Here is a 13,851-nt window from a genome sequence, read left to right as displayed (position 1 = left end):
CACTCTTCTTCATATATCTTTGTTAATTATACAGCTATCACATTCTTAAACATTTATTTTCCTTTTTTGACAATAGTCCAACAAGGGCTTAGATTTACCTAATTGTTGCTTAGATTTTCGTGTATTTACAGAACAAACCTAAACATTGACTGTATCAATGTTGTGTGTTATGTGTCATTTCAATATTCGTGTACATGTTTTTGAGAAATTTTAGGGAAGACTAGTGGATATGATAATGTTTGTGCACGAGGGGGTTGAGTCTCTGTTACACCATATTTGAGATATATTAATTTCCACAAATATATTTTCTATGATCCTGTCCAACCACCTTCACCCATTTCTACCCACCACTAAAATCTTTCACGCTAATCCCAATGGGAACATCGACTCATCTAAATTATATTCTCTTTAATTATTTTTTAAATATTGAACTTTTGTATCTTCTGTGTTGTCTGCACTCACACCGTCATCAGGGAAATTAAAATTACAATTGTTGTATTTATTTTCACGGTGTATTTGATACTTACACTAGTGCAAAAACGCGCTTTAACGTCACTCCGTAGACGTCGGTCCCGTGAAAATCCAACGTCTACTTCTGCACGGTGGCATTATCGTAAATAAATTGGAACACTAGACGTCAGTTTCTATGTCAGGCGACGTCTATCACATCATAGACGTCGCACCTGCCGCAACCTGACGTTCAATTGCCTGAGGTATGTGATAAGACAGTCCATTGACGTCGGATTTTCACGGGCTCGACGTCTACTAGGCTGCAATTAATGCTGCCCATCAAATTCCCAGGAGCTTAGACGTCGGCTGGAAAGGGCACCGACGTCTATGTCACTGACAGGAAAATCAAATGCCAACCGGTTTCGCTTTACACGTCGAATAGACGTCGGATCCCGTGAAAAGGCGACGTCCATTGGGCTACAATTAATGTTGTTCACCTAATTCCCCAGGCAATTAGACGTCACGTAGTCAAACGCCGACGTCTAAGGCCTGTCTGGAAGGCGGGAAGACAAAAATTCTTCAATGTCGACGTTAGTTCTGAGGGGGCACCGACGTCTACGTTCCTTTATTTTCACCAAATTCGAGGGTTGTAGACGTCGGATGTTAGGGGAACCAACGTTAACTTCCCTGACAGGAAACCAAAACGTCAATCTTTTCAACTTCCTAGACGTCGGTTTCTGGAGCAAACGACGCCCCATTTTCATTTTAAATAGACCGCAGTCTCTTCTCAAAATTCAGTTTCAATCGCGTCTTTATCTCTTCTCCTTTTTCTCTGCTTCTCCTATACTGTTTATCTCTTGCTGCATTGCGTTGTCGTTTCTCATAACGTCATTGGCTTCGTCCTCTCCTTTTTCTCTCTTGCATCCCAGGTTCGTGGTTTTTTTTTATGCTACCTATTTAAACTTTCTTTAGTTTTTTATCGATTATCTTGTCGTTGAACTGATTAAAATTTCCTTTCTTTGTGTTGTGTTTTAGTGCAGTTTTGATCCTCTCTTTGGGTAACATAGCGTAACATTCTTCCTTTGCTGGTTTCCTCACAAGAAGAGTGACGATCTTTTGAGTTCTCTAGTTCTTCCAACCCAAAATGGAACCTGAGTCCTTGTCTACTTCGCGACACCGTAATTTTTTTCTATTGCGGTTGATTAATGGGAAGTAGCCATGGACCCAGGTTCGGTTTTTGGTTGAAAGGACTAGAGGATTCAAAAGACGCAAGCTTTTTTTGTGAGGAAACTAGCAAGAGAAGAATGTTACACAATGCTACCGAAAGCCTGGATCAAAACTGCACTAAAACACAAAATTGTTGTTAGACGTCGGTTAAAGCCATGTTCGATGTCTATAACAACATAGTCGTCGGTTAGTGTCATTTTAAACCTCTTTATATATTCATGTTGATGTTGGTTTAACCATAGGAGGACGTCTATACAGAGTAATTAGACGTCGGTGTCCGTATAAGCAGACGTCTATATAGACGTTGGTGGATATCTGGAACCGACGTTGAGTTGGACGTTGGTTCGGAGGAATTTCGACGTCCAATAGACGTCACCCGTTTAGACGTCAGATGTGAATGTGACGTTAAAAGCCCAAATTAACCGACGTTAAACAGCATTTTTGCACTAGTGGTAGAGAGGAAAAGAAAAAATAAATAAAAGAAAAAATATACGTGGTTTGGTTTGAAAAATGGAGAATAAAAAATGAGAAAGATGAGATAAATCGAAAGTAATTATCTATATGGAAAGATAAGATCATTTATCATAAGTATTTTGATGTTCAAATCAGTTTTAGTTATAGTGATTATCATAATTAAGCATTTAATGTCTAATAAATGCAATCATCTATTTCCTTACCTTATTTTTGTATTTAAAGATTTGTGAATAAATTTTTAATTAGGATTGACCCAATTACAGTCCAATATCTCATAAGTATGCTTTATATTATTAATTATATTGGGTTTGTGATATCTTAATGTGAAAGGGGTTTGCCGGTTATCTATGAGATTAACGACCGATCGATCTATGTTATATATATATATATATATATATATGAAGTTTTACAAAATTGACTGAGTGATCGCTTGTAACCCATACATTACATTATAATTAAAAATTACTCGTAACCTATCGATATTTAATAATTTTCTACTACTAAAATTCTCATTTCTTCTTCTCCAACAAATCACCTAAACCAGTAATTGATCAGATAATTTTTTTTTCCAAAGGCTGTTTAATTTTCTTAATTTATATACTCAATGAAGGAAAAAACTGCTGATATATCACATATATATGTCCCGGGGATTTCTAACAATGTATCAGCTACGATTAACCAAAGTTTAAACAGCAGTTTATATATAAGATAAAAATGATGCATGCATATATTGTAGGGGAAGCATGTACAAACAGAAATCGTAATTAAAAAGAGACAATGTAAAATCAAACAAAAAGACAATGTGAAAAATTGTCGGCATTACCTAGGAGAATGTTGATTTCCTGTTCATATGTACCTAAGCTTTTTTTCCAATGTTCATGTGCGTGTTGTGACTAATATTACCGAGTGGTTAAAATGGTGACCAACCCGCGACACTGTGTTCATATTCTTAAGGTAACCCTTTCTCTTTGACCAGGATTTCATGTTTTAATATTTAACTATGGCCACTCCGAAAATGTCAATCCTAAACAAGGAATTTGTGAGTGTTCTACGTAATCATGCATACATTAGGGTTTCTAGAAGAACACATGTATCCATACTCTTCTCTCTCTCTAACAATAATACCTTTATTTTTTTAATAAATTTGGCAATTGGGAACTCAAGGATAAACCACAAAGTCAAAAAGCCAGACATCAAATTAGGAATTGTTCTATTTGGCACATGTTTGCTGGTAGTTCAAGCTGAAATTAATCATACATCTGTCCTTTAGTATTATCGTGTTTCCAAATTTTAAACCTAATTAAAATTGAGCATTAGTTCTAATTTCTTCTTCTTAATTTCTCAATTCCTTCTATCTTTTTGTCTTCATTCAAGTTTTCAAACATTCACCCTTTCTCTCTCTATCTCTGTCGAAGTTTCAAATTAAACGTATTAAACTACAACAAATCTTCGTTCTATCAGCTTAATATTGTACTTTTTTTTTCACCTGAAATTTCGTCAAACGTGTTTCATTTTATATATAATATTCATGTCTTGATTTCAATTTGATTGTGGTGCATGTTTAAGTGCTCACAGACATGTATGTATGTGATATTATATTCTCCTTTTGTTTTCAGTACAGATAATATAATATCTAAAAATGTTTCAAAGTTCAAAGTTTGAATATTTATGCACATTAACCAATCACAATCCAAAATAATTTTAAGCTTCAAAGTAAACATCCATGGTGGAAATCTCATATGGACTAGAAATAAAACCAATTCAGTGTATATAAGTGGGTGCAAATCTCACCTTACAAGCTAATTTTGTGGGTTTGAGTTAGGTTTAAAGTTCACTTCTAACATGGTATCAGAGTCATGATTAGAGTTTATCATATCGATATCTGTTGTTGGGTTTTGTGAGGTTGAGTTAGACTTAAAGTCTACTTCTAACAATCCACTTAGTATAAGTTTCATTGTTATTTTTCTATATATGATACTCGGCATATCAAACATATGTTGTTTAAAATAATGAGTTTTTTTTTTATCAACAAAGAATTATATAATTGTAGTGTGTTTGTTTGTTTTTGTACATTTTTATAATTATGCACATGGGTTGGAGTACTTTTAAGTACTATAATTTATTTTTTTTGTCAAAATAAAAAGTTTTCTATAAGCAGATTTGAGTTTCTTATGTTAAACTAAGGCTTGTTGAAACTTTGTTTAGAATAACTAGAATTTTAGTTAAAAAAAACTAATTAAAATTTGTTAATACTTTATGATAGAATAAGGTCTAGATAATGTGAGTGTAGCTTGATATAATGATGGATTTTGAGCAGGAATAAAATATTAATGTGAACATTTACTGGATTGTATTTGGAGATGTTAAAATATATAAACATATATAAATGATGAGATTATGATTATGAGAATTTAATGTCATTTTTAGAAGAACTGTGGTGGATAAATATATGAATTTGTTAACATGCTTTAATTGTAGTGAAAATTGTTAGTAGTTTTAGAATGGAAATTAAAACTTATAAATGAAAAATCTTATGATGTTTGGACTTTGCATATTATCATATTATGTAGTAAGCTTGAAGAAATACAAACTTTGCTGAAAATTGTTGAGTTTGTATATTTTAAAGGTTAAAACATGTTAGTATTGGTTGGATCTTTTTAACACAAATCTTACACTTGTGTCAATCCCATTTACCAGAAAAAAATTCCTACTTCGAGTACATATATATATATATATATATATATATATATATATATATATATATATATTTTAGAATTTTAAAATATTATTTTATTATGAAAAAATTTATTGTGAAATTTAGAACAGTTAAATCTCAATTTTAAATATAGAAATGAAAAAAGGAAATTACCTATTTATCGAAAGAGTGTGGTGATGCTAAATAGACTTTGTCAAATGTATAAGTGAACACAACTTTTTAAAAGTAGTAAACAAAGTTGTGTCAACAACTAATAAGCCAGAAAAACTTTATGAAATAAAATAAAATCACAAAATAATAATTAGGTTTAGTTAAGTTTTAATTACTATGAATAAGTATATAAATATCTATAAAATTATAAAAAAAATATTACTAATTAAGAATTCGTTTCTAAGAAAACAGAACTTTAGTAGTAAATAATCGGAAAAATTAGCAAAAAAAAAATGTTGACAATTCGTCTTTCAGAAAAAAAAAAATGTACTTGAGCACTAAATAAAAATTAGTTTAGAATTTATTTTCCTAATAATCTATAAAAGTCAATAAATTTAAAAGTGGGCATTAAAGGAGTTTCTTAATAATTCTAAAAGCACTTGCAATTGACATCATCTTTTTAAAAAGGCTTTTATTCCTTCGGTAGGTAAAGATCTCACTCAAAACTCTACACAGACAAAACCTTTGCCAGACAAAAACTTTAACATATTTTAATTTGGTGAAAAAGCATTTAATATATTTATGCAAGCGTGCCGAATATACAATAATTTTATTAAAAACTATGCCATGTAACTTTTTTTCTCTAAAAAAAATCATATAATTCTTTGTACAGAGGAAAGTTCATACGTGTCAACCTTAGTTTCCGGTTTGGTTTTGGTCTCTTCTTTCTCTACGTGATACATAAAAATAAAAAGGAAATATATTTTAACAATTATTTTTGACAACTTTTTACAATAGATTATAAATTATGTGATTAGTCCGTTTTAAATATATGAATCAACAAAATAATGATACGTAATTTTTTATAAAAAAATTATTAAAATACCATAGTTTAAAAGTAATACTGTTACAAACTTGGATATGGAGTGCACTAAAAACAAGATTTAGCCGTTTTTAAGGGAAAGAGTTGTCGAAATTATTGTTTTTCCTTTTTTTTCCTTATAATAAGGAAAACTGTGTTCCAAACCAATTCCTAAGACATGGTTTAAAATACAAAATAGAAAAGACTTGCACATATGGCCATGGACGAGTCAATATATATTTTTATATCATATTACCTACCAATTTTATTCACGAACACATCCACTTTGATTTTTACTCTCGTCATTTTTTTATATAGTAACACTTGAGTTAAAATTCTAATATATAGTTATATTAGCTAGTGATAACTCACTTAAGTACTAAAAGTCACACACACAAACACCAGAATTTATCACTAGTGTAAAAGATAATATTCATGATATCGATTGATAATGTTTAATAAGCCACTCTAGTAAAAAAAAATCACACTGACGAAAGTGTAATTTTTACAAACTTTTTAACAACGGTTGTTTAAATAATTATTGTTAAAAGTTAGAAATCATGACGGTCATATATAGATTGTCATTAAAATTGGGACGTACAAGAAATAACTGTTATATGTATAAATGTTATCGAATGTGTAATAATTTCATAAGAAAATATATTTGTTTTCTTCTCCATTTTCTCTCCCCCTTCATCTCACAACCGTTAGTGGTGAACATCTGCAAGCTATCAACTAGTCATGAATTGTTCCACGTGAACTTTCATCAATTGTGAAGCGTCGTCAATCTCTTTATACATGATAAGTTCTTGTCACATCGTGTTGTAAAACCCACACCACGAGGCTTCTTTGTGAAGCTCTCCATATTGCAATGTAGTCCTATCTTCATCACCTGTGGTTGAAATCACTATTAAAAAAAGGAGATTTTAACTCGCGTATTTGACACCGGTTTAGTTGTAACTGAAACAAAAAATGGTGTAGTGAAATTTTTGAAATTATCGCAAACGTATATGTTCAAAAGGAACCAATGCCTAAAACTGGTGCAATGACATTTTTGTAATTATCGTGCAAAGGTATATTCCTCGGTTTAAAAAGAATTGATGCCTAAAACTGGTGTGGTAGCATTTTTGTAATTATCGCGCATAGGTATATGCCTCGGTTAAAAAAGAACCGATACCTAAAGTAACTGAATTTTTTTTTAGAAGGTTTAGGCAACGGTTCTTTATAGAGTCGAGGCCATAAATCCTTATTGCCTTTGTTAAAAAAATAACTGAGGTAATAACATATTTTTAGGGTTATATTTCGCAAACAGAGTCTCTTACTCATTTGAAACATTTCTAATCTTCTTTGTGTCGCTGCTGCTCTCTCCACGCCTTCTAGACCATTATCTTCCATTTCTTTCTTTTCTTTCTTTCATTTTTCATTGATTAATTATTTCTCTACCATTATTGTCTTTCATTTTTACCGATTAATTTTGTGCACATGTGATCTTTGGAATTTTATTTCATTTTGTTTCAGCATAGAAGCCACCTTCAACCTTCAAGGTTATTTTCATTGTAAGTTTTTTATATTTTCATTTTGCAAAGTTTGAAAAAAAAAACATTTTTTTATGTAAAAATAGAAAACGATTAACCGGAGTGAAAGTTAGAGTCTTTTTAAGATTTGCAATGTAGATATTCTTTAAACTTTAGATTACAGGTCTGTTTCTGAGTTTGTGTTCTTGTATATATGCTATGGAATGTTTGTAGAAACGAACAATTTTTTTTTAAAGAAATACATACTTTAGGCAGCAGTTCTGAACTCCAATTGAGGCAATAATCATAAGATTTTACTTCAATTTTTAAACCGAGGTCAAAAATCCAAACCTTTTACCTCGCTTGAATATATCTCGATTCTGTAACCGTAGTCATAAACCCAAAACAACCGAAGTAATAGCCCTTCGTTGTACTAGCGAACTTTACATTTATTTAAGAATTTGTTTACTTATTTCTAATTTATCTCTACGTCTTCACAAGCAAACAAATGGTTATTCCATGTAAAACTTATGTGTCAAATGGAAATGTTCTATTGCTTTACTTTGGTTAGGTTGCCTTTATAATTTTTATGATATACAAGGCATTATTTTTTTTTTCCAATGACTTTTAATAACAGTATAAGAACAATAGTTGTCATTAAGACTTTTAACGATGACTATTTTAAATGTTGTTTTTAAACTTTTAACAACCTCAACATCTACTATTGTTCAAAAACTGTCATTAAAGAACTGTTTTAACCTTTATGAAAAGTCTATTTTATAGTAATGTACTAAGAGATTTATTATCAATAGATACCATTAATAAAAAAATTCTAAATTATTGACAAATTTTTAAGGATCTAATAATATATCCATAAAATTCATTAGTAAAAATTTGTTTTATTAGTGAAATTTTTCCATAGATAATTACAAAATTTTTGGTAGTGAATGTGGAGACAGTGAAAAGTTTTGACAAAGAAATTCATATATGAATTTGGATACTTTATATTTATTTTTAATTTATTGATTAATCTTTTCTCATAAAAAAAAACCTTTTTTAATGCAAAACAAAAAGTAAACACAAAATTGATATAAATAACAATATTAGATCATGGTTATGCAACTCTACCAAAATCATTTAATTATACAAAATAAAATTAAGATAGAAAAATTACATTATAAATTGTAATATTCTAACATATAATGTCATCAAGATTCTCTTTCAATTTATAATAAAAAGACTATTTTATTTCTTATTTATATTATAAGTGATGACATATTTGAGTTTGTAGTACACCTACCCAATGGTATAATATTTTTATTTTAACATATAAAATAATTTAGAAAGAATTAGCTATAAAAGAAAAAGTATTCTTTTTTTTTGTTAGATGATGCATAGGTATAGAAAGAATGAAGAGTGCCCATCTAAAATTTTTCATATATAATGCTTAATAAAATTTACTTCTTTTATAAAGGAGAAATATTCAACAGACACTTATCTTATAAGTGAACACACTAATGAATTCTCAAATTTGTTATTCATCATACAAAAGGCATATCCAAGTCCCAATATATCAGAGCGAGAAATGATTCTTTGACACATCTAAATCTTTTACATTTATTTGACACTATCCTTATTTATTTTTTACTCTTTTCTTTCTTGAAAAACTACAAAACTTTATACTTTTTAGACTATTTTACTCTTGTATTATGTGTCAAATGAATGTAAAAGTGTGTCATGATATTATTACTCTATATCAGCTGTAGAAGACCAGCATATCATATGTTTAAGTATCATAAGACACTTTTACATTAATTTAACACATAATATAAGATAAGGATAAAATAATTATAAAATGTAAAATTTTGTATTTTTTTAAGAAAAAAGAAAATAAAAAGTAAATAAGAATAGTGTGAAATAAATGTAAAAATTTTAGGTGTGTGAAAAGAAACATTCTTCTAGACATAGAGAACACCATGACAGATTTGCCCTTGTTCTTTCATCTTACAATTGGAACATAAAACCACATGTGGGGATATACTAGAGACTTGGGTAGTTTTTTTTCACCTATGTTGCGAGAGAGTGATAGATGTTAATATGTTAAGGAAAGCAACCAAGTTCACTTTTTTTTAGTAGTTGCTTTGCTTAGTGGAGGAGTCCTTTGGATCAACCACAAAGAAAATGCCATGTTCCAAAGAAGAAGCTCTTGTTAGACTCTTCTACAATGTCTCTAGCTCCTTCCACCTTCTCTTCCTCCTCCTCTTCTCTTCTTCCCTTTTGCTTATCCACTTCTTGAACTTCATTGCCAGCTTCACCATCTTCCAAAGGTCTTCTTATGCTCTTCTTCTTCCACATCTTTCTCTTCCTCACTTGCCTCCACCACCTAACTCACACCTTTTCTTTTTGCATGTTGCAGAGATCACCACTATGAATATGTGTCTTCAGAGTACGATGAAGAAGAAGAAGAAGAAGAAGAAGAAATTCAAGAAAGATACTCTTATGAGCATGATTCTGGTGAGTCAGATCACCTGGTAGCTGACATCATTGCTGGTGGAGAAACCCTTTTGTTTGTGCACAACGACCTGCCTCTGAGGACTCATTCCTCTTCTGATGAATTCACAAGCCCCCGTGATAGCCTTGTTGAAGAAGAGTTAGAAGAAAACTATTCAACAGAAACCTTGTTTTTTCACAAGTCACCTTTGGTCTCAGACATAGAAAATGTACAAGAGGTAGAAGAATTTCCAGCTGAAGATGCTGATTCTGTTCCAAATTCTGTCCCTGATGAAAGCAGGCCCACATCGCCCATCACCCTGAACCTCTACAAAAGTGACTCACCAGACAGTGACAAAAACTGTGACGGTATCTATTACGTACCAAAGTTTGTTACATTATTCACATGCAACATTATCACACTGTCCAACTCTTGCTGATTCTATTTTCTGTGCAGAAGATCGTGTTGGAATTGGACTTGTTGAAAATAAGAAGCTGCAAGAGGAAAGCCTCGCACGAGATGAGAGATTCTTGGTCTATGATCCTACCCAATTGGAGGCCAAGAAGCTCATTGTTCAGGAAAAAGATGATGAAGAAATATATGGTGACTCATGCACTGTTGGATCCACTTCTAAGAGTTCCTCTGAGTGGAGGAGCTCTATTAACTGCAGAGATTCTGGAACTGATGACCCTTTTTCTTCCTCATCAAGAAGAAGTTGTCCCAAGTGGGAATCATACACAGTTTTCCAAAAGTATGATGAAGAAATGTCATTCCAAGATAGAATTAGTGCACAGAAACTTCAAGAAATTGGTAATTTTCTCCCATTTTTCAGTCCATTCACTCTTAAAAAATATCAGTACCGATGAAATATGAATTATATATGTGAACAAATAAGCCACATTAGTATAGTATAAGAATTCTTATATTTGGACACTCAAAATAGTTACAAGCACTTAATTAACATACTTGATTTCTTGTTTTATCATTTCATTATTTGTATAATCATGTAAATCAACCATCCTTTTTTTTTCTTCATTCCTTGCTATTTCTCTCTAGATGTTCAGAACAAAGAAGATGTCCACCAATCTTTTTTCTTTAATGCATAGACGCACAACATCTTTAGATTAAATAAAGGATTATATTGGTGGAAAGTGATCTCAGTGCCTTACTTTTATCTCACTGTCATATTAAATTTCTTCAAAGGTTAAACTGTGGTGAAAGATTCATTTTGCCAATTGCATGCGATTAACAACTTGATTACTTTCAGAATCTTTAAGGTCTATCAAGGTATCTCCCAGGTCAATTTCAGAGCGCATTGTGTTCAAGTTTTCAAGTATGAACAAGAAACCAAATGATACACGTCGCAACCCATATCATGAACTTGAGGCTGCATATGTTGCACAAATTTGCTCAACATGGGAAGCTCTTAATTGGAACTACAAGAATTTTCAATCCAAGCGAGCTTCACGAGGCCATGATGTTGACGTGGGTTGTCCAGCCACCATTGCACAGAGATTACAACAATTTCAAGTGTTGTTGCAGAGATACATAGAAAACGAGCCTTATGAGCATGGTAGAAGACCAGAGATCTATGCTAGAGTGAGGCATTTAGCTCCAAAATTGCTACTAGTACCAGAATATCGAGGTAAAGCTTTTGTTTGGTTCTTGAGACTGTCAACTTTACAAAAACTATGATTTTAAGAAGCTTTAAAACTAAGTGAAACCTTACATTGTGATGCATGCTTAACTAATTAATGACTTCCTTTTGTGTGCTGTAACATAGAATCAGAAGATGATGAGAGAGAAGAAAATGGTGTTCAGTCAAAAATATCATCAGCTTCATTTCTTACGATAATGGAAGATGGGATAAGAACGTTCATGAGTTTTCTGAAGGCTGATAAAGAGAAACCAAGTCAGATATTCGCAGCTTACTTTCGGAGAAACCGAAGACCCTTGGTTGATCCAACACTTCTACGCCTCATCAAGAAAGTTAATCAAAAGGCAATTAATTAACTAATTAACTAAATTAATCATTTTCTTAAGTGCCATACAGATCAGTATTCATTTCATTACATTTATATATATTATCTGTATAACTTTATATATCTTATAGTTTAATAATGATAGCTGACATGAAGAACTTTTCTGTATGCAGAAGAAGATGAAAGTGAAGGACCTTCGACGTTCAAGAAAATGCTTGAGGAAGAGAAAGCTGAAGGGAGAAGAAGAGATGGAGATTTTGATGGCACTGATAGACCTGAAAGTGGTGTCAAGGGTTTTGAGAATGAGTGAGTTAAGTGAGGAACAGTTGCATTGGTGTGAAGAGAAGATGAGGAAAGTAAGAGTGGTGGAAGGAAAACTACAAAGAGATTCCTCTCCACTTTTTTTTCCTGCACATTGACCCACAAAAAGGTTTATGTATATTGCTTGGTGACTGGATCATGAATGTGCATGGCTGCACCAAAGGAATATCCATAACACACCCTTTTGTTTTGTAAATAATATAATATGTGTGTGTGGTTAAAGAGAAGGAGGGACCCTACAAATCAAAGTGAAACATGTGGGGTGGCATGGATTTTGGAGCCTGAAACTGAGAGGAAAAGAAGGGTTTATGTGATTTGATGAATGTTGAAAGTGAAAGAGCAGAGACAAAGCAAGGAATGAAGATAGAGACAAGAATGAACAGCTTTAGTGTGCTTTAGCTTTTAACTTAGGGTTTATCTATAAGGGTCTTAAGCTGAATCAAAAAGAAGAATGAAGCACATGTAGTTGAATAAAAAGTAAAAGTAGTATATCATAAGATTAAGGAATGGTAGGGTTAGGTGATTCTTTTTTCTTCAAAATAATATTACAGAAGGTATGCCACTTAGTTCTGTCAAAGAGAAAAAGTTGGTAATAATAAAGGAATAAATCTTGCATCAAAGTACGTAGCATGTAGCATGTAGGGTATCAACTTACATATTATCATAAAAGTTTATGTTGTATAATATATATGTCATATAATTTTTTTCATGTAGCTTACTTTTTAATTGAATCTATAAGCAAAATCTTTCATTCAAGTTTAGTAAATGAAAAACATAATAATAATTAAATAATTCATTAGAGTATTAATGAGATTTCTCAACAAAGATTGAAAAAAAAAATTGTATATACCATGATACACTTTTACATTTATTTGCACAGAATATAAGGGTAAAGGTAAAATTGTCATAAAAATGTAAACTTTTGTATTTTTTCAAGAAAGAAGAAAGTAAAAAGTAAGTAAGAGTAATATCAAATGAATGTAAAAAATTTAGATGGATCAAAGAATCATTTTTCTATCACAAAAGTTAAGTAACCAAACAGTTATTTTTTAGTTCCCAAATGGTTTTATGTCAAACCATTATAATATTTTAAATTCCACGATATTTTCTAAGAAACATGATACATATTGACATTCATTTGATACACCTAAAAAAGATAAAATGGTATTAAAAGAGTTAATTTTTGTAGTTTTTCGAAAAAGAAGAAAGTAAAAAGTAAAGAATGTAATGTCAAATGAATGTAAAAAAAGTTAATAATGGTCAAAGTATATTTTTCAAATTGTTATGATTTGACTTATTCAAATTTTTAACTTTTTTGTATTTAGAAACATCGTGTTTTGATTTCATTATGTTAACGTGATAAATTTCTTAAAACAATGTCCTTTATGGGACTTTTTACACTAATGTAATATTATAGTTACCTAAAAAATTATTATTTTCTATAACATTTATTTATTTTTAGTTTATCTCACACCGTCTTGTTCAGTAGCTGTAACAACTTAAGTACTATATTATATCATGTTTCAGATTTTGTATTAGTGCATATTACTGTTTATTACTTGAATTAATTAGTGACCAAGTTTGTTTTTTTCTTGAATCTAAATATTGTGAAATGTTTCTTATGTATTTAAGATACTCAGACTTCCATACTTTAATTTCTTCAC

The 13,851-nt window shown here is 31.1% G+C and overlaps 1 protein-coding gene across 1 annotated transcript; it reads left to right on the top strand.

The window, feature by feature from the left end:
- The first annotated feature begins 9,473 nt into the window (after nt 1–9,473).
- LOC106777289 lies at nt 9,474–12,886 on the top strand. Its single transcript, XM_014664896.2, has 6 exons — nt 9,474–9,720; nt 9,810–10,252; nt 10,341–10,694; nt 11,152–11,529; nt 11,668–11,885; nt 12,040–12,886. The coding sequence occupies exons 1-6, from the start codon at nt 9,575–9,577 to the stop codon at nt 12,283–12,285; spliced, it is 1,785 nt and encodes a 594-aa protein (XP_014520382.1). The 5' UTR covers nt 9,474–9,574; the 3' UTR covers nt 12,286–12,886.
- Nucleotides 12,887–13,851: the final 965 nt, after the last annotated feature.

This window comes from Vigna radiata, chromosome 1, assembly GCF_000741045.1.
Source record: "Vigna radiata var. radiata cultivar VC1973A chromosome 1, Vradiata_ver6, whole genome shotgun sequence".
In the NCBI taxonomy this organism is placed as follows: domain Eukaryota; kingdom Viridiplantae; phylum Streptophyta; class Magnoliopsida; order Fabales; family Fabaceae; genus Vigna; species Vigna radiata.
The sequence above is the reverse complement of the archived record's forward strand: the minus strand, read 5'-3'. Positions and strand labels throughout refer to the sequence as shown.